This window comes from Cyanistes caeruleus, chromosome 18, assembly GCF_971803275.1.
Source record: "Cyanistes caeruleus chromosome 18, bCyaCae1.hap1.1, whole genome shotgun sequence".
NCBI classification, from domain to species: domain Eukaryota; kingdom Metazoa; phylum Chordata; class Aves; order Passeriformes; family Paridae; genus Cyanistes; species Cyanistes caeruleus.
The window spans coordinates 5,271,468-5,291,789 of record NC_141718.1 but is presented as its reverse complement, the minus strand read 5'-3'; the positions used below and the strand labels follow the sequence as shown (position 1 = coordinate 5,291,789).

Here is a 20,322-nt window from a genome sequence, read left to right as displayed (position 1 = left end):
ACTCATTGGGGAGGGGAGAGTGTCTGGCCCTTGGAGAATTTAAGTTCGGGTCCCCAGGTGTCTCATCCTGCAATGCATTGATGAGCAGTGCTCATAGGATGTCTGCAGCTGGATGTTTCAGCAGTTCCCTTTGGGGGCACTGGATGTGGTAGAGAGGTTTGTGTGAGGGCCAGAGCTACTAGAGCAAAACTTGCAGCCTCTGTAAGGCAGGCAGGTGGCAGGAGCTTGAAGGCTGAATATTCAAAAGTCAGGGCAGTGGTGGCACCCTGGTAGCCAAGTAATGCTGTCCAAGGTTCTCAGTCTGAGGGAAGCTGGGTGTGAGACAGACATGGTATGAAAATGGCTGCAGATTCTCTATTACCACAGGAAATCCTGAAGCATCAAAGGAACTTGTCAGGAGGAGACAAGACATCAGGACTTGTTGTTGTCCACATCCGTTTGCTCCAGAATCCAGAATTTATCACAATATTACAAACACTTGGAGACAAAAGAAATTTTATACCAAAAATAAGAGAGCTGTTTTAGGTGTTGGAACAGCTGTTCTTGGTTTCAGTACTATTTCATGTTTTGCATTCAGTTTTTACAAAAATAACTTGGGTGGGGGGGAGGAAAGGAAACTAGTGATGTTTCGGTCAGTAACATTCAAGATGACAGGACTGCTTTGGATTACAAGCTTGAGTAACATAGCTTATACTGAAGGATTCTACATGAACAGTGGGTAAGGACTACAGACTACACCTGCACAGTATAACAAATTTAGGTTGAAAATCCAAGTAGTCAGAAGAACAAGTTGTTTTACTTTCCAGCTGGAAAACAGGGATGACCGCAAGAGTATCAAATAAATTGTGAGTCCAAAATAGAGCAGAAGTGAGGATTTGATCTGTAGTTTTGTATTACATTTTGTTAGCACTTTTTTATGGAGCCCCAACCCCTCCTGGCAACTGTGAGCAAGCTGTTTCAACATCTAAAAAATCCAAGGAAAATTGTGTTGCAGTCTCTTTTCCATCACAGAAGGACATGGCATATGCTTAGTATTTCAACCTTGTTAAGCACAGGAGACAGAAATGTTCAGGGACATGGTCTTTACACTGTTTTGCTTCCCCTTTTCAACTTACCAGCTGTCTCCTAGCATGCTTTATCCTGACTAACTGCAAGCACTGGGTCCCACAATAAGCTGTTAATAGTTACTGAGATCTCTTCCACTAAAAACAGAAAACTAGTTCTTGTTTGGCATTTAGAAGCTTACTACCATTCAGAATTCCTGTAAGCACTAGTATTTTCTACTAGACTCAAGTCCACTTAAGATAGTACACAAAAAACAAAGTCTTACATTCCAATGAAATTATTAAAATCTGAACTTGAAACTCTCCTCAAACTTTCCTTAACTTTAAGAATACTTAGCTTGCTTAGTTCTGAATAGTTTTATTCTGAAGTAAAATGAAATATCTGAAAACACAAACTATAGCAATACCTGTTGGTACCCCTATTGCTTTGTCAGAGGCTTGGGGATCATAACAGACTTAAAACTGAAGCTGCCAGGAAGGGTTGTTTTATTTTACCTTGCTGTTGCCTTCCCTTGTCCTGTTGAATACTGTAGAGGAAAAAAAGGGGCATGCCTTTGACATAGCATAGTTAAGTTTAAATCTTAAGTCAGAAGAGTGCTTCACTGTCCAGCTGAAGGACTGCACATAGGCTCCCAAGGTTTTTTCACTCTCAGCAGGAATGAAACAGTCATCTAAAAAATTTTAGAAAATTTATTGAAAACTGACATACAAAGGGTGATTTGGTCCCAAGAGAAGACAGACCAGAATCAGATCTTCCGTATCTCAAAATAAGGTTTTTCCTAATACTGCATCGCATTTGCCATCCCGTTTGTGAACAGCATTAATAAAAATCTTTTAACGAAGACAACAACAAATTAAACTCACAAATACAGAAGTCTGTAAATGTCTCAGCTTGATCTTTCATCCAGTCACCCTCCCCCAAGTGATTGCTGTAGCAAGGAGCTTGCTTAGCTCTCCTGTCACTTGGTTCCCACTCTAGCCCAGTCTTTGCTCAATTCAAGCTACACAACCTCACTGTCTCCTATCACAAGGGCAGAAATTCATTGTGAAAAAATGAAAGCAAATGTTTTCTGTCAAAGCTAAGTTCTTAGACAATTTTTTCTTTACTCCTAGTCTTTGTCAACAGTGCACCACTATGTTTTAGATGGCAGGTAAGAGCTCAGTGATGCCCTATTGGCATTGAATTAAGAGGAAAGACACCTCTGAAAGTCAACCTTTGGTACAAACCTAGCAGTAAAAAAAATAGTATGCTTAAAAGCCATCTACAATTTCTTATTCTGCAAATCTGATAAGCAATTTGGTGTTTTGATGCATTTAGGCCTCCTGTAGTTTTTTTACATCTTCAGTTGCAAGTTTACTGTTGCTGAGATGGTCTCATCACATTTTTGAAATTTTCATCCTTTCTTTTCAGTTTATTTAGGATTCCAGAGTTCTCACTTAAAATGCTTCCAACTTCAAACTTTCACTATAATTCAGCAAGCTGAAAACCAGTTACTTAATTGGAGGCACCACATTTTCTACCTGCAGTGACTACAGCCTTCTCCAAACTGCACTGCTTTACATTCTATTCAAGCACTGGAGCACGTCAAAGGCTGTAGGATTTAAACACTTTCAGCAGCTTAATAATATGTAAGAAATTTTACACAGTTCATGCAAGAGATTATGGCAGACCCTGAAATGGAATTAGGCTGCACATGTTCTTCAACTTAATAAACCTTCCAGAATGGTACAGGTGTATACTCATTTCCAGAGTAATACCTAATCAAATGCTGGAGTGTTTTTAGTGAAGCTTTGAAATGTTTTATCAAGAGACAGAAAATTTCAGACAACCTTCAACAAAAGCAGCAAGATAAATAGGGTTTAACAAACAGGTACCTTTTGAACAATCAAAACAAAGGACGACTGCAAAAAGAGAAGTTGATTATAAACTTTCAGCTATGGGTTATTCAACAGTAAAGAATATGATAACAAGGATTATCTCTTAGCTGTGCAGAGCAAGAGTAGATTCACTATGTGAGCAGCTGTGTTACTGTCTACTTGCTCCTTTATCTTAGCAAGACGTCAAAACCAGATTTGGACATAGGACTCTGAGAAGAACCTATTACTTGGAAAGGGATTTCTTATGAAAATAAGAAAATTGAGATACCTCAATTCAGGTATCTCTGAGAAAGCTCAAGGACTTATGAACAAAAGATAAAACTTTTAAACAACTTAAAGCATAAGCATAAGGAACTGCTGTGCATTGAGAAAAGGTACAAGCAGTAGCTCATTGTGGACTCCTTTCCTTGGCAACCTGCACAGGATAGAAAATGCTTTTGGCATACATCTGGATCAACATTATGATGCTGTATTATTGGCACAGACTGTGGCTTAAATTCTATGTCCAGATTCTCTCAGGAAAAAGACAGGCATCTCCTTTACTTCACTACCAAAGGCTGGGACTTGGGTACAGACAATTATCCAGCATCTGACTCTCCTATGGCAGCAAGCAGCTCCCTGTTATTTATTTATCATGTTTATCCAAATCAATGGATGCCATTCATTTAATCATAAGTTACACTGTCTTCAGCTGACCTTCCAACTCCATGCATACAAAGAATCTCAGCACAATGTAAAATGTGAGCCTCTTTGCTGAGAACCACTTTTCTCCAAACTTTGAACTGTTTGGGGAGGGGGACATAAAAACCCACAAATAAAATTTAGAAGCCAATGAACCAAAGATGACAGAAGTTAGCAAGTATCCTGCAAGTTATAAGTACTAGCTTTACTTTCTACCAAGCTAAAGACTTAAGCTCAGCTGTGATATTCCTTCACTACCACCCCATGGATTGTATAATTTCTACATCTGGGTTTACATCAAGTCCAAATAGATAGGATGGTGTGAAAAGCTGTATTAGCAGAGGGATTCTTTTTCTATCCATGACTAGATTTGAAGGTATTTCTTTACATTTTGTAATTCAAATTAAACCAAATGGCCAAGCATAGTATGTGCACCAGTTTCAATGGCTCAGTAAGAAGAAAGGTATGGCTTAAGCCACAGTTACATTCAATATTTGGATTTTATACTTTACCAAGGGCAATTAAGAGGATATTTCACCATTAAGCAAGATGAAAAGCTACTTCCCTGTTTCAAAGGCCTCTGAATTACCTTTTCAGTAAAAGTAAGAATTTTTAACAGATTGGAACACAGAAATCTTAATGTGTTTCCTGGCCACACTATGATTGTGGTGTGCTTATGATTGTTAGTAAGAAAACAAAAAACAAATAATATAACTTCAGATTCACACATCAAACCAGAAAAAAAAAAAAAATCAAAAAACACCAACAATAAGCATCAGAAGCTCACCACTTCCAGTCTAAAATCTGCCATCTACAACTCCATTTCTTCTTCTGCACACCCAGATATTCCCAAACTAGCATATGGATCTGGAGACATGGCAGTCTGTTGTGATCCAGAGAACGTTTCAGTCTGTGGGTCAAAAGGAGCTCTTGGTGTTGGCTGCTTAGCTTGACACCCTTCTGTACTCTGCTGCTTGAAGTTCTTAACAGAAACAGACTTCAGTTTATCTGTCATAAATTCCGGAAGAGGTTTCCAAAGCACCAGCTCCATAGAAGGACGGCTCCTAGAAGGGATGGAGTTTCAGTAAAATTTAAGTTCTCCAAGAACAGCTATTAAATGCAGAAGACCTGTATCTTCATCCTTTGAGCTAGCCTGGGACTATATTCCAGAAAATATATACCTTTTTTCCCCCCTATTAAATTTCCTGTTCCCTAACTAGTTTCATTATTTCTAGTTCTAACCCTGTATTTCCTCTCTTTTTTGCACCAAACTTGACCACTTGGTCACACTTCAGGATCTTCTCATTTTGAAAATTCATATACATAAAACCAAAACTTATACTGGTTCACTCAACAAATTTCACTCTGTAGAAATGAGGAGTACAAAACAGATACTTGATGACCACTACAGTTACACTTATTTCTTTTTTACATTAGGACAGTTTTTCCTATTTTAAACCAGATGTTATACAATGTTGGCTGCATCATGCAGTAATCAAGGACATCTCCATAAACATGAAATGAGGTCTCTCTTTTCATTTGCATGTGTTAGCTACATAGCACCATGATTTCCTCCAGAACTTACATAGATTCTATTATTTTCTTTGTCAGGACTTCACCAAAATCCCTCTTCATCCCTTTCTTAAGGGTATCTGACAGGATAAGAGTGGGCAGATTGCTAACATTTCCATCAGCATGAACTTCCTCATCTTCATCAATTATCCTAGGAATGGAGGGGGAAGAGGGAGATAAACACTATTGAGCATACTGTTATCAGGAACATCCACTGCAGACTACAGTCACATCTACGTGCTCTGCTCTGTGCAGATCTCTGACCTAGGCTGGGTACCAGAAGCAGCAGGGCCATGTTAACACGAGTCTCTCTTGGGCCAAAATACCCTGAGAAGGATTCATCACAGAAGCCACTCGAGCAGCAATGCCACTTCTGGTACCTGAGCTAGCTTTGTTACCCCTGTGTTGCCCCAGCAGTGTCAGTGCAGACATACACTGAGAGAAAAGAAACAAATTCCCTCCAAGGAAAACTGTATGATTCAGTCACATTACACAGATGAGTCTCAGCTATGCAGCTGCTTCACCTGCTCAGTTCCCCACAACTGGACTTTGAGAATTATTGCAAAGGTACTGAAAACAGTGCTGCACTTTTCAGAATGTTGTGCCAGTTTCTGAGATTAAATCAGCAGAAATTGTTGAAGTGTTTAGAATAAATGGAAACATCTCCTTTGTTTTTGGTAAACCTTTTATAGAAAATTTAGCAGTGTAGCTGGGAAGAATAGGGAACAATCCTCCAAGAGGACCAAAGCAGATAGACACATAATAGAGACATATTTCACTACTCTGATTTACCCATGAAAAAAAAATAACAATCTAACAGTACCTTGCTTCTCCTTATGCATCATCTATGGAGTAATCTACAAAAAAATCTTGTTTTAAAATTTCTGTAACTTGGCTTTTCTAATCATCTGCAGTGGTCATTTTAGATATTTTGGAATACCAGCTCAACTGCAATCAACTGATACATACACATGCCATTCCCAGAAATCTTTCAAGGGCCAGAATACACAGTAAATTTATTGAATTACTATAGCAGACTGTCTATAGCCACCCCATTACCCCACATCACCCCATCAGCAAGATGAATCTCAGCCTTACTGCATATGTGCAGAGAGACCTCTCTGGTTCATACTACTCTCTACATTGACAAATTCACATCTATTTTAAGTATATTACAGAACAAGCTGCAGCTGGTTGAAAAAAGCTGAGCTCAAGCCAGAGGAGGTGAATGTTATAATTTGAGCTCTGGATACTCACAGAAGAGCATTAAACCCCATTATGGTATATTGAAGCTGCATAATGATTGTGAGCAGGGTGTAATTTACTCAGCATCTCCTGCTCTAGCACTCTCAATTTCAGATCAGTCTGAAGACTCACAGAACCACAGGTAGCCTAAAATGAAATAATTTGAATAGAAGGTTCACCTCAGACTTACAGCAGTGTTATCACACTGCTAAGTGCTAGATTTACCCCTGAATGCCCACCAAAAAAGGGAAAGCTCAGCAAAGCCAGGCTACTCAATCCCTGCATTTACCTGTCCTCAATTTCCTGAAGTTTCCTGCGAGCAACCTCGCATTGCTGTTCCCCCATTGTCTGATCCATTTCTTCACAGGGAATTTCTAACATGGCAGTTTCAGGACCGCTGCCACCATACTGACTTGCTACCTCCCCAGCTGCCTGCTGACCTGCACAGAGAATCCATTCTTCAGTGTTGGGATTCAAAGGGCAATTTTTGGCTCCTGTCAGTCTCTTCTTCCGCACAGGACAGCTAGGAAACAAAGTGAATATACAATTGTCAAAAAAGAAATGTGGCATTCTACAGGAACAAATATTATAGAACGTGCATTTCAGCAGCATAGACACACTATGGCAATGCAACCTCAACAAAGAAAATAAATTCACATTGCTCTTAGTAAAATGTGAGTACCTATTAACGAAAATCAGTGCCACACAATTAATTAGGTAATAGAAATGAATTTGGGCTCATGTGCAATTCAAGGGAAGAGTTCCAAATAGAAACAATGATAGATTTCCTTCCTGTTTGTATTGTAGGTGAGATGTGCTCAAATTTTTCACAAAACAAAAAGCAAATCAAGATTTTTCAGGCTGTAAAAGACAAATTAATTTACCCTTCTGCCTCTTCTTCTAGCTTATGCTTCTTTCCACATCGCACAGAGACACTACAAAAGAAAAAGGGTTACTTAGCTTCAAATCATATCTTCTGGTTACACTGATATTTTCAAGCAATATTTTTCTCCCTTTTAAAATTTTATCTGAGAACAACAGTCACAGTATGTCACCAGCTGTGAAGGGAATAAAATGACTACTTTTTTCCAAAGGAAGTCAAAGGCACCTGTAATTGCTCACTTCTCTGAACAGAATTCCATGCTAATGTCTTCTCCTTTACATTATTTATTATTCCACAAGGGGCAAGACCAATTTTTTGCTAAAACTCAAATGCTTCAAGAAGCAACACATTACCCAGCTTGAATCTCTTAACACTCTGTATCATTGGGACATACTGAAAAAATACTGAAAAACATAAATGAGTCTGACCGTACCCAAAAATGTTGGTACACTTTCTTGCCTTTTAAAAGGCTCCTTCATCCCCCACCAGCCACGGTGGTCTTTAGCCGACCACATTACAATTCTAACCTCGTACTAGTGCAACATTGCTAACAGGGAAACAAATCCCAGCCGCCTCGCAAAGCGTCCGGCGCAGTTTCCCACTGCCGGCGCTCTGGGCTCGGCCCTGCGGGAACGGGCTTGCTACTTACTGGCTGCGGCTTCTGGTGAAGGAGCTCACCGGGGCCACCGTCAGCCCCTCGTTGTGGCACCCGAGCGCGGCCAGAGAGGCCAGGTCGAAGCTGCTCTGCAGACAGAGGCCGGAGGATCCATCGACGCCGTCGTTTCCGAGCCCTGTCATGACCATCCCGGGTGGCTGCAGGCGGCCGTGGCCGCCGGCTAAGGGCTGCGGGCCGTGGCGGTCCGGTGCAGCGGCCGGCGCTGTGGGGAGCTCGACGGCCGGGCCCGCCGGGATGCCCTGGCAGGATCTGCCTAGCGCTGCCATTTCCTGCCGCGGGGGAGAGAGCGCACATCAACGCCGCAATCCGCGCTGCGCCACGCGCCGGCCTTGCCCGAGGCGCTCCCGCAGGAGCCCCGCACGAAACCGCCTCCGGCCGCAGCGCTCGCTCGGGCCGAGCCGGGCCCGCAGCTGCGGCCGCCGTTACAGCCCGGGTCCTTCCAGGCCTTTCGCCGCGATCGGATAAGGACCCGCGGGCACTGTTGGGAGTTGTAGTCCCGGGCACTGGGGACCTGTGGGAGTTGTAGTCCCGGGTGCTGAGGGAGGCGCAGTCTGAGCGCGGGGCCCCCACCGTGGCCGTGAGGGCGGCGCGGAGTCGCTGAGGAGAGGCGAGACAGCCCCTTCTGGTGGCCGTGGCCCTGCCTAATCCCCGCAGCGGGGCGGGCACGGTCCGGCAGCCAAATCCCGGTCAGCTGAGAAGCTCAGGCGGGCTCGGGGAGCGGAGCTGAGCTCCGGGAGGCAGGAGGGAGGGATGGCGCCCAGGCACACGGTAACCCCCCGTCTTTGTCTTTAGTTGCGGGAGGCTGCGGGTTCTGCGCGGAGTTAGAGAAGGACAGTGCATGTACACAGTGTAAGAGGTGGGAAAAGCTCCCTGAGGCTGCTGTGAGGCTTTGTCGAAGTTGGACATCTCTGTCACAAAAAAGTTCTGAACCGTTGAGGAGAGTCCCAATGGGCGGGGAAAAAAAACCCCTCAAAACAAACAAAACAACAACATAAAAAGCAAAGCTATGTATTAGCACGTTAGTAAATTCAATTATTTGGCAATTTTTTTTTTTCATGTAACGTAGTTTATTAAATTTTGCAAAGGAAATCTAATTCAGCCCATGCTCAGAATGGAGCACCAGCCCCTGCTCAGAGGGTCTAGCTCGCCCTGCAAGGTAAGCAGAACCATCCTGGCCTCCGAAGGTGGATCCTGCAGGGAGTTTGTACTTTTAGCAATGATGTACAGCTGTGAAATGTGTGGGTATTTCATGCTAACTTTTAAATAGAAATATATTAAGTGATTAGACTCATAAAGTTTTGTGTTTTCCTTGGACACCTGGCTGTGTTAAAACGTGGAAGTTATAAAAGCAGCTTTCTGAGTCTCGTGTTTTACATGGAATATGTATTGAATTTTGTTTGTGTCATGTTTTTGAGATGAGGTGAACGCCCTTATAAACTGTCAGGAGTTCAGTAGCTGACAGAACACGAGGCTGTTATCCATGTTCTCTCCAAACTCCAGTGTGAGATAGCATGCCAGTGTCACGAGCCCAGATGATTTGAGCAGGAAGAACAAAAGATCTGTCATAACAAAACCTAAGTTATATGATGTATGTTCATTATTTTGGGTTGTTTGTTTCTCTTCTGTCCCTTCTAGATTCCAGGTTGTACCCATAAGACACACAAAATAGCTTTACAGTACTTTGTTAATATAAGGGTCTGAGTGTGCAGTGCCAGTATTTACCACATCAAGTTTTACTTTTTCCTGACATACTCACTGCAACCCTTATTACTCTTGATTCATTGCTTTGGTTGAAATTCAGAGAAACACTTTTTATTCTTGGAAACCATAAGGAAATGTTAATAGGATTTTACTTTAATATGATCAATTTCAACTTGCAAATTTCAGTCCTGAACGAAGGAAGGAAGTTTTGATGAATTATCTTTAGGAAGGACACAGCTCTTTCAGAATACAGTACAGTCTCTGGAATAAATCAGCATTTCTGGGAACTGGACCAGGAATGAGAATGATGAAGAATTAGTCTACATACCTTACAATGAGAAACTCAGGGAGTACCAGTTTATTAAAAGAAATATGTACAGCCTTTATATATGAAGGATAGAGAAATTAGATCACTAATCAGATCAGAGGTGCCTTTAATATAGAAGACCTTGTTGTGTCGAGCAGAAGTTAGTCAGTAAGATACTATGAGATGAAATTAGGACCTAATTTAAAATGAAAGGCTTGCTAGCATTTGAACTGGATGTTATTTTTAGTATGATCATATTCAGTAAAAAGTAAACTCAGTGAGCACTGCGTGAGAATATCAAACACTGTACAAATCTCTGGTGATCTCTGGCCATGGGGCCTCATCCAAAGTATTTTTTATGACCAGTTACATTCTTGAGATTTGAATGCATCACAGTCCTAGTTTTGTTGACCTTAAAACCTGTGAATCTGTGATTCTATGAATTTTAGTTTGTAAATACTAATTTGAGAATATAACTAGGTCAGAGATATTGAAAAATTAAAAAAATACATGCCAATATGCCAATAAACTTTAAATTTAATATTATTGCCAGTGAACAAATTATTAAGGCTTTGCAGCTACCAACTTGCAGACATCAAGTAATCATTTTAGGGACTTAAAATATTGTTTAAATGAAAATAAAATAATGTTACTTCTCACATCTTGGTTAAAATGTGACTCACAGAAATTGAGCTTTGGTTAATTCTTATAGCAAGTCGTTGTTTCTCTAAACACCAAGCATAAACTGTCCTAGCATTCTTTCATTAAAAACAGACACTGTGAGCAGTGTGGCTTATGCAAAAAGCATTTACTCAGTTTCTAATAACAGCTGTAACGATTTTGTTGCCTACACTTAATCTGGAGACCTGTAGTTGTGGTATTTCTAAGGACTGTTAATGATCAGGGCCACAGCCAGCCTGAAATGCTTCTGCTGCAAGTGTTCCGGAGTTCAGGCGTTTTTTTTAAACAAATACTTTTACTGCTCCAAACTAAATAAATGATGTATTTCACCATAATTTTCTTTTAGGTATTACATGTGTGTGGGCTCAAGGTCCTATCTCTTTTCATGCCAATGACTTTCTTTTGTTCCCCAGCTCCCCAGCTGGACGTTGTTCCTGGCTGTTTGTGCTGTTGGAATTGGAGGGACCTTTCAGTATGGGTATAATGTCTCTATTATCAATGCACCCACACAGGTAAAAGCTCATCTTTTGTTCACTGGACTGTCTCCTCTCTGAACTCAGTCAAGAGGCCAAACATGTTCTTGCTGTGATCGCGGTGGGAACTGAAGCAGTCTTCCTCCCATATGAAGGAATCTTGTTAATTTCCCACATGGTTTCATGTGCATTTGTTTGTGAGTACCTCTCAGCAGAGATATTCTGTGTCAGACAAAAGTGCCAAATAGGCCAAAAATACCTTTATTATTAGAAGGATTAACTGAATAAGTAACATATTTTTCAGTTACTAAGGGTAACACTAACAGTAGAATAGACCAGAACATTTTCAGTTGGAAGGGACCTACAATGACCATCTAGTCCAACTACCTGATCACTTCAGGGCTGACCAAAAGTTAAAGCATGTTACTAACAGCACTGTCAAAATGCCCTTGGAGCATTGACCACTTGTCTAGGAAGCCTGTTCTTCTGTTTGACCACCCTTTCTGTAGGATATCACAACTGTTTCTCCAAAGGTCAAGTTTAAACCTCCCATGATAGCTTTGAGCCATTCCCATTCTTTCTATCACTGGGTAACAGGGAAGAAGGGATAGTTACTATTTGCAGGTATCCATCACAAGGCAGATTACTGAAAAATATTTTAGGGAATTAAACTGTTGCATCTGTAGTGACTGAGTAACTTGTATGTGTTTTCACTTGTTACTTGAGTGTTCTTTGCTGTGGCCCCCAGGATTCTGCATATTTTGTGGATGACTCAAAGAGCTGAGCAAATGGTCTTGTGAAAGTGATGGGTATCAGTTTTTGCTACCAGCTGATTTATTTTCTTGGGAAATTGTGAAGACTGAATTTGCTTCAATGTTGTATGCTTTTTACAAAGTTTAAAAGAAGCTGTTTGTGAAAGAACATGTCAGAGGGAGAGTCCAAGAAATTTGTCCTTCTGTAGTCTTTGTTTGCAGGCGAAGAACAGGAGCTTCTGATTACAGATACATGCCAGTTCAAGAGTTTCTAAAGTCAAATATTAGAAAACCAAACATGTGGAATAACAGCTTAAAAGTTCTGACACATGAATACTGTAAGAAAGGTGGAGTATTATTAAAGTTGAAAAAGGGATTTTACTATGACTTTTTGGATTACACTAAGGCAGGGAGATTTAGATCAAGTGTCAGAACAAGTCCCCTGACTGTAAAATTTTTTAGGTTGCAAGGCCTCGGTGCTCTGAGATATTCCTAAAAATAGTGGGGCAAACCATTCACCCTGTTCCCCTCCTTGTTCAGAAGGACCTCAGAGCTCTCTCGTGGCAGTGCATGTCAGGGTTGTGTTTCTCCTTTGCTGCAGCACCTGAGGCAGGCACAAAGCAGAGCTGCTCAGCAGCTTTTGAGGTGTGTGAGGAGTAGCAAACACAAGGTCTTCCTTGTGGTCAAGGAATATTCTGCCAGTCAGGTGATATCTCTTAGAATTAACTCCCAGAATAGATTTTCAGGATTGAGGTGCAAGTTATTTGTAGTGCTATGTGTAGGGCTGTATAAAATGCTACACATTCATCACTCTTTTCTACTGCAGCATATACACAAGTTCTTAAACGAAACCTGGAGTAGTCGTTATCACAAGGAACTAAATCCAGATTTGCTGACTTTTCTTTGGTCTGTCATTGCTTCTATCTTTTCCCTTGGAGGCCTGTGTGGAGCCCTGATTGGAGGCAGCATGGCGATACGGCTGGGCAGGTCAGTTGCAGCAGCAGGCATATGAAAGCATGTTTGCTTTTTTCCTACCTTCCCACTGGAATAGAAAGTAAATAAATGGAGAAAGAGTGGGAGAAAAGAGTACCTTGGGTACCTATACATGTTTTTTTCACTTTAAATCTGAGTTTTCTAGTAAAATGTTACCGTTTATTCCAATGTGACTTTCAAGGATGAGCCCTGAATTATGACCTTTGACTTAGTGTTTGCATTACATTTACTGAAATCTGAGTAGGAGAATGCACACAGAGCGTGTTGGAAGCATGAGTTCCCCCCGACACATTTGCAGGCCTTGTGCCAATAAGGAGATGCTGCTTCATCTGTTGTACTTCATTTGCCTAAATGAAGAAACTTCACCCCTACTTTATCAGGCATTTCTGTCATATTTATGCATGATTCTTATATGTTTAGACATTTTTAAAAGCATAAGCAGTTGCATCAGATATCTGGGTTTCCAGGGAATAGCATGTTTCTTCAGTATAAAGTCCATTCCCCCCCTACATTATCAGAAAGGAAAACTGTTTAAAAACCCACATTGTTACAGGTTTCCTTAATGTTTGGTTGGGGTGGGTTCTTTTCAGTTTTGGGGTTTTTTTGTTTGTTTTAGTCAGTTTTTTGTTTCTGTATTATTATTAGTAGTATTATTATTATTACTATTATTATTTTGTTCCTCCTCTTTAGGAAAGGAGCTCTTTTGATGAATAATGTTATAGCAATTCTAGCCTCCATTTTAATGGGAATCAGTTTCCCTACAGGATTGTTTGAGTTACTGATTGCTGGAAGGTTTTTGATTGGCATAAATTCAGGTGAATGATTTCTTATTCCTACTATCAATAAACTCTGGCAAATGATCAATTATTGTTACTTCTGATCCTTTAAGTTTTATGATACATGTTTATGATGAAAATGTTCTATAGTTTAGCTTGGAATCTGAAGACAGCTAAATGAATAGGCAATTAATTAAGTCACATTTTGTATGTGTTTTGGTTTAGTAACTCTTTGCAAAGCAATTTCTATTGATAGGAAAATGTCTTTTCCATTTAATTGCAGGTATTGGGCTCTGTGTGCAGCCTCTTTATATTGGGGAGTTTGCCCCAAAACACTTAAGAGGTGGCTTGGCCATGGGGACTTCCATCTTTCTGACTGGGGGAATTCTGACAGGTCAAATAATTGGTTTGAGGTAAGAAATGCTTTTTGTTGTTGTTTTCTCTCCTGTTTAGTGTTACTCCTATGTAAAGAATTCCAATTTCCTAAAACTGCTTGCAGAACATTCCTTGGTGCCATTGTAGCATTAGAATTCACACAAGGTCCCCCTGGGAGAAGAAGATCCTGCTTGAGTCATTCCTACTGCTAGCCATCAGCACTGTCTCTTCAGGGAAGTAGTGTCAGTTTAGATGTGTCACCAGAGCAGCATCAGTAAAGCAGCCACATTTGAGCTGAGTTCATGTTTTCTGCCAATTTCTTGTTGGAGACAGTGGGTGTTGGCAAGACAGGACTCGAGAGCAAAGGACTCACATTTCTGTTTCACAGCACTACCACTGCTTTTGTTCCCTGTATGATCAGAGGAAATTGCTCAGGCCTTCATCCAGCTGGAACTTAGAAGTTCCAAGAGCATAGACTGCACTAAATAGTAACCAATAGCTAATTATTGTATTTCTTTGCCTTCTTTTTCCGCACTTCTCACAGAGAATTATTAGGTGGAGAAAAGCATTGGCCTCTGTTGCTATCCAGCAGCTGTATTCCAGCATTAGCCCAACTTTTATTCCTTCCATGGTTTCCTGAAAGTCCCAGATATCTTCTTATTGACAGAGGTGATGAGCTGAGCTGTGCCAAAGGTAATATCCAGTGTCTATACTTTCTGTTCTCCAGAAGGGTACAATGAATATATTGGGTTCCAGATTGTCCTTTCATCTTTTTCCATACAGCACAGTTGTATCATCTAGTGCTTTTTGGCCCATGTTTTTCATCCAGTGAGCTTATATGGAAGAAGGGATTGTGGAGCTGAGGAGCTTATAATGGGTTATGAACAAAACTTCATTACCTTGTTTCAAATATAAGTGCATTGACTGGAGCTTCAAGCTGATTACTCTTAGTGGAAAGTGATTATCAGGATCATCAGAATTACTCCTGTTCACCTTAAGAAGACAAATTGTCACTTGAGATACATTTAATCATGAAGATTTTAAAGAAACTGATGCTGTATACTCTTTAAGACTGTTTGTAAAGATTTTAGTCTGGGATCCAAGTGACTTCTGATTATATTTGCCTTAGGAGAAGGATTGTCTGTCTTTGCTTCAGCTCACTAACTGCATCCCACTGGCAACATTAAAGTCAAAGCCATAACAAAGAACTCAATATCTGCCTAGAATTTAAGCAAAACACTTCAAACTGGTAAGAATGTCCTTTAAGGAAAAGACTGTTTGAAGGTCTGACATTCACATACAAAATATTTTGGTGAGTATTTCAAGGTCAGGTAATCCTCTAAAAAGAAGCAAAGAAGTGCCACAGAATTCTCCAAATCTGTCACAGCAAAAAATGTTGAAAAAACAGCAAGGAACAAACAAGTCACAGAGCAAATTTTTCATATCCCAGCAAAAGCCAGTCATTATGGAAAGAGATGATTTGCTAGGAGTTGTGGTTCATAGGTAAATGTAAATTATTTTTTTCTATTTGTAGCTTTGAAACGATTTCATGGCTCCTCAGAGTATCGAAGAGAGATGGAAGATATCCAGCGGGAATGCTTTGCCTTAGATGGGGAGAAACCCAAGAAGCCCTGGCAATTATTCACTGACCGTGGTGTGAGGTGGCAGCTCATCACTGTCATTGTGATGACAATGGGCCAACAGCTCAGTGGCATTAATGCTGTAAGACTTTATGTGAACAAACAGCTTAAATAATTATTTCATTTCTACCTGTTTTTCAACCATTTATTAACACAAAGGATCCACATAGAGAAGCTCAGAGAAATGGGATAAGTGGGAAAGAATGTCCTTGCATTATTTTGGTGTTTCTCTTTAATTTTTTTCTCATTTCTGCGTTTCTGGTATGAAAACTTTTTTAAAGCATGACTTCATTCTTCCTCTGAAAAAAATTCCTCTGAAAATCAGAGGATCAGCTTATCCCAGTGTGTATGGTTTAAGAATATAAAGAATATTCAGTAAGTTGAATGATCCTATTGGCTTTTATGATAGCAATATGTTTACTTAGACATTAATTTAACAGATTGTTATTGCTCCTTATGTTAAATTGGTAAGTCACAATATAAAATACACTAATCTGTATGTTTAGTATGAGCTTGACTTTGTTTCCAGACAGTGTTTTAAATACCAGAAAAACCTCATTGTTTATTTTTGTTTGATTTTTGTTTGGGGTTTTTTTTTTTTTTCTGTTGTAGATTTATTTCTACGCAACTTACGTTTTTGAACAAGCTGGGATCTTGACAGAAAAAATCCCGTATGTGACACTGGGCACTGGAGTTTGTGAGTGTGTCACAGCCCTCTCCTGTGTAAGGCTCCCAGTACAGTGTAATGATTCTTCTTGAAGAATATTGGTAAAAATGAGATCATTACATTAACAGACGATTGTATTTTGTCCACAGGGTTTGCTGATAGACTATGTGGGAAGAAGATACCTTATCATTGGGGGTTATCTCCTCATGACGCTCTGGTGCACTGTTCTGACCTTCTCTCTGACTTATCAGGTGCAAAGGACTTGTTCCAAATACAGGATGTGACTGAGTGAAAGAGGGGAATGGGTTTAAACTGAGAGTAGGGTTAGATTAAGTATCAGGAAGAAATTCTTCCCTGTGAGGGTAGGGTGGCCCTGGCACAGGCTGACCAGAGAGCTGTGGCTGCCCCATCCCTGGAAGTGTCCAAGGCCAGGTTGGATGGAGCTTGGAGCAACTTGGGATAGTAGAAAGTGTCCCTGCCCATGGCCAGGGGTGGAATGGGATGAGCTTTAAAGTCCCTTCCAGCCCATCCCACACTACGATTATGTAATTCTATGATACAATTCAGTAAAAATTATTGAATGAACACTATTTAATTTCTCTGAAGCAGAACTGTTAAATAAATTAACTGTAGAAGTGTCATGAAAGACTGCTGGTCTTAGTTGAAATAAAATACAAAAGGAACTGTAACTGTTAAGTCAGACTTTAAAACTGTATTATCAAAGTCTGAACTAAACTTTCTCACTCTCTTCTGCTTCAGGAGCTGTACTCCTGGGTGCCTTACATGAGCATGACGTGTGTATTTGCCTTCATCTTGAGCTTTGGGCTGGGCCCAGGTATTGCACAGAAATGTGTGTGAGTGGTGGAAGGTCTGGGGGGGCCAGGGTATCACACAGGCAAGAAGGCTTTGCAGGCTGTGGTGGTGCTAAGGCACAAGGTGGCTAAGGAACCCAAGTGAGGCCATCCTGTAGCCCACATCTCGGCTTACCATGCACGATTCTGGGGCAGCTACGTGTGAGGGAGGGCTTAGTTCTGCCCTTCAGAGCACAGGGGTTCTACACTTGTCAGAAGGGGCCTGTTCCCTGATCAGTGCTGCTGAAATGGGGCTCTGTTGCAGTAGGAAACTTCCTGCAAGGGCAGTAGCCTCAGAATTGTGCTGTTAGGAATTATAATAGATCAGGTAATTGTATATTCAAAAGCAAGTCAATATTTTGTAGCATTGGAAATACCTCAAATGGGCATTTAGCACAATTCTCTGTTCTGTTTCTGAATGATCCCCAGGTGGCATAACAAACACCCTGACAGCTGAGTTATTTGTACAGTCCTCACGTCCTGCTGCCTACATGATTGCAGGGACTGTGAGTTGGATTAGTTTCTTCACAGTTGGGATGCTCTTTCCCTTCATAGTGGTGAGTATTCATAGCACAATTTCCATTTCATCTGCTCCCAGGTTCCATCCCATTGCTTGTACTGTATTATATACACTTGTATATATTAGTGACACTTGACCAGGATGCATACTGCCTCTCAAATAAGTTTAACTAGATTCAGTCCCTTTTGAAAGTATTTTTAACACATCACAAACTCCAATATGACATGATAAATGGAAAGTAAAAGGTATGCACAGGAGGGCAATGTTCAGATGAAAAAAAAAGTATCAAAAGCAGAAAAACTTAATCAGATACTGATATTTAGATAGAACATTTTTCAATAGTGCCTTGTGCCTTTATGGCAAAGTAACATTGAGGTGGTACCTGTGACCAGTGGGTCACATCTCTGAGAACTTGCTGAACTGAGAGTTCTGTAAGCAGATTATTGGGAAAGACAAGACAGGCTTTCATCTCCTGCTTTGTAGTTTTAGTTTTAGTACATATTCTTGGCAGCAAAACCTGCAGGAACAGCATGCATCAGGATGTCTGGATCTGTCTGTCCTTTCTTCATGGTTGAGCTCTGCTTCTCAGTAAGACAGTTGTTTTTTTTTTAATGTACAGCATTGAAAAATAACATTCAGAAAAACTTCAATTATATAATCTTAAAATATGTGACAGCTAAGTAGCAAATGTTGACTTCTCCCTAGATTGTGACATTTGACTGTTTAAATGGTTTATCTTATTTTTAAAATAAGTATCTACCTAATAATTGCACAGCACTTGACAGCAGTCTTTTGTCTAAAAACCGAAATTCTACAAAGTTACAGGTAAAGAATAGGTTGAATGACTCCTTTTAAAAAACATCTGAGCAGCAATGTTAAGTTTGAATGGAAACAAAAAGCTTATTTTCTCAAATCTACTATTGCACTTGAAATATGTTGCAATCCCATTTATTTTCAGAATGGACTGAAGCAGTATTGTTTTGTGGTGTTCTTACTGGAGTGCTTCTTTGTTGCTGCTTTCATCTTTCTCATAATTCCTGAGACAAAAAACAAATCTTTTCTGGAGATCAAAAAAGAATTTCACAAACTCAATTATGGAAGAAATGCCAGGAAAAAGGAAACGGAGCTTTATGAAAGAAGACAACTTCAAGATGAATTTTTAAAGATTTCTGCATAGTTTCACAAATGCAACAGAACTTCAGTGAGAATTATGAACATAGTCATCTAAATTAGGAGTGTAATACATGATCAAGTGGCTTATTAAATCTTCCTGTGTATTTAGAGGAAGTGTAACTAAAGGCAAGTTAGTATTGCTGAAATACTATTAACAATATACTGTGTTATCCACAGAGAACTTGATGTTTAGCTGTAACCTGGTGCTGTACAGACGCTGAAATGCCAGGGAGGATGTTCAGTGAGCCTTTCTGGCAGATTTCTGCAGATAATTCAGACTCCAAAGCTCTGTCTTCAGTTTGGATCATTTGGTGCATATAAATGCTTTGCTGAGTGTAACATTCTGAGTTCTTGTTAAAACCTACGCGAGAACTGAGAACTGATATTTGAAATATCCCAGTTTATGCAGGAAGGGGGGTATTTAGTTTCTGTTTTTCCAATTATGTAATCTGGAAAGCCTTAAAGACATCCCTCATCCAGTCCTATTACTGTACTGTACAATGCAAATACAGCACCTCTCTGAGTTACTGGTATTTGTAATAAAGACTTGTATCCTGATAGAAGAATTCCTGAGGTTTCAATTTGGTTTATTTTTTTCCCTAATCTAGCATCTTAACTTTTTAAACTTTGCAATAGGGTAAAACTTCTAGTTCCCATCAGACTGAGATCTACATACCAAGAAGCATGAAGTAGCAGAGAGGACAGATGACAAGAATGAAATACTTTTTACCTTTAAACTACAGGGACCCTGTAGGACATGCTGAATGAGCCTTCTTGAGTATTTTTTCCTGAACTCTTTCTCAACTTGAATAAGTTCTTCACATGTTAGGACGTAAGAGATCTCACATCTAGTGTTTGTGTGTGTCTCTGACATTTGCTTCCATAGCTGTCACTGCCAGGACAGTGGCCCACCTTACCCAGTATAACTTTTCCTGGCTTGTAAGCATTTCCAAATGCCATCTGTTACTGAAGTGCTGCAGCAAGCATGGGATTTCTTTTACATTTTATTCCCCTCCTCTCAGAAATAAGGAAGTATAAGAAATTTTAATTCCATTTTATGTAAGTATAGGAAAGAAACACCATTTAGGTCTGATTTTGATAACAAAACCATTTGTTTAATTGAAAATAACACAGACTCTGAATAGCAAAGGAGGCAACATCAGGAAGGGATCTTCTTGGCCTTTAGTTTATCCTCTAAGTTTGCAAAATACTTCAATTTTGCTAGCAGCTTCTTGGCTTCTTGAAGATCATCTGAAATGAAGTAAAACATTACATAGGGAGACGTGAATTTGCATTTTCAAAATTAAGATTTCAGTGACAGCACCTGTTTTAGTACCAAGAGTTGTGAGCTGCAAGGACTCAGACACTATTAAAACCATGGTGCCTGTTTTAATCTCAGATGCTTTGGGAACAT

The 20,322-nt window shown here is 40.2% G+C and overlaps 2 protein-coding genes across 15 annotated transcripts; one reads left to right on the top strand and one right to left on the bottom strand.

Moving 5' to 3' along the window:
• Positions 1–1,736: 1,736 nt before the first annotated feature.
• On the bottom strand, positions 1,737–8,665 carry CCDC117 (coiled-coil domain containing 117). 2 transcript variants are annotated; one of them, XM_023937455.2, is made up of 5 exons: positions 7,973–8,665; positions 7,325–7,375; positions 6,730–6,963; positions 5,209–5,346; positions 1,737–4,687 (listed from the first exon to the last, which is right to left on the bottom strand). In XM_023937455.2, exons 1-5 carry the CDS (start codon positions 8,263–8,265, stop codon positions 4,435–4,437), a joined length of 969 nt encoding a protein of 322 aa, XP_023793223.1. In that variant the 5' UTR covers positions 8,266–8,665; the 3' UTR covers positions 1,737–4,434. The 2 variants fall into 2 exon arrangements, with proteins under 2 accessions (XP_023793223.1, XP_023793224.1); XM_023937456.2 differs by lacking the exon at positions 5,209–5,346 and having other exon boundaries at positions 7,973–8,353.
• LOC111936478 (solute carrier family 2, facilitated glucose transporter member 11-like) lies at positions 8,340–19,474 on the top strand. Of its 13 annotated transcripts, none has more exons than XM_086855994.1 (14): positions 8,340–8,685; positions 8,792–8,848; positions 9,085–9,155; positions 11,102–11,200; positions 12,740–12,900; positions 13,597–13,721; positions 13,966–14,095; positions 14,602–14,750; positions 15,592–15,779; positions 16,310–16,420; positions 16,514–16,615; positions 17,124–17,199; positions 17,645–17,772; positions 18,694–19,474. In XM_086855994.1, the coding sequence occupies exons 3-14, from the start codon at positions 9,102–9,104 to the stop codon at positions 18,910–18,912; spliced, it is 1,542 nt and encodes a 513-aa protein (XP_086712120.1). In that variant the 5' UTR covers positions 8,340–8,685; positions 8,792–8,848; positions 9,085–9,101; the 3' UTR covers positions 18,913–19,474. The 13 variants fall into 13 exon arrangements, with proteins under 13 accessions (XP_086712120.1, XP_086712119.1, XP_023793218.1 ...); XM_086855993.1 differs by having other exon boundaries at positions 8,377–8,685; positions 8,792–8,855; positions 9,066–9,155; XM_086855996.1 differs by lacking the exon at positions 11,102–11,200 and adding exons at positions 11,201–11,358; positions 12,123–12,260 and having other exon boundaries at positions 8,548–8,685; positions 8,792–9,155.
• Positions 19,475–20,322: the final 848 nt, after the last annotated feature.

Excerpts from the sequence above, each read along its gene's own strand:
- CCDC117 (XM_023937455.2), bottom strand. The coding sequence starts at position 8,265 with ATGGCAGCGCTAGGCAGATCCTGCCAGGGCATCCCGGCGGGCCCGGCC. Across the intron at positions 7,376-7,972 it reads TTCACCAGAAGCCGCAGCCA|TGTCTCTGTGCGATGTGGAA; the intron begins GTAAGTAGCAAG and ends TTTCTTTTGTAG. Across the intron at positions 5,347-6,729 it reads CTTCAGGAAATTGAGGACAG|GATAATTGATGAAGATGAGG; the intron begins GTAAATGCAGGG and ends CTCCATTCCTAG.
- LOC111936478 (XM_086855991.1), top strand. Across the intron at positions 14,096-14,601 it reads GGTCAAATAATTGGTTTGAG|AGAATTATTAGGTGGAGAAA; the intron begins GTAAGAAATGCT and ends CACTTCTCACAG. Across the intron at positions 16,616-17,123 it reads CCTTCTCTCTGACTTATCAG|GAGCTGTACTCCTGGGTGCC; the intron begins GTGCAAAGGACT and ends CTTCTGCTTCAG.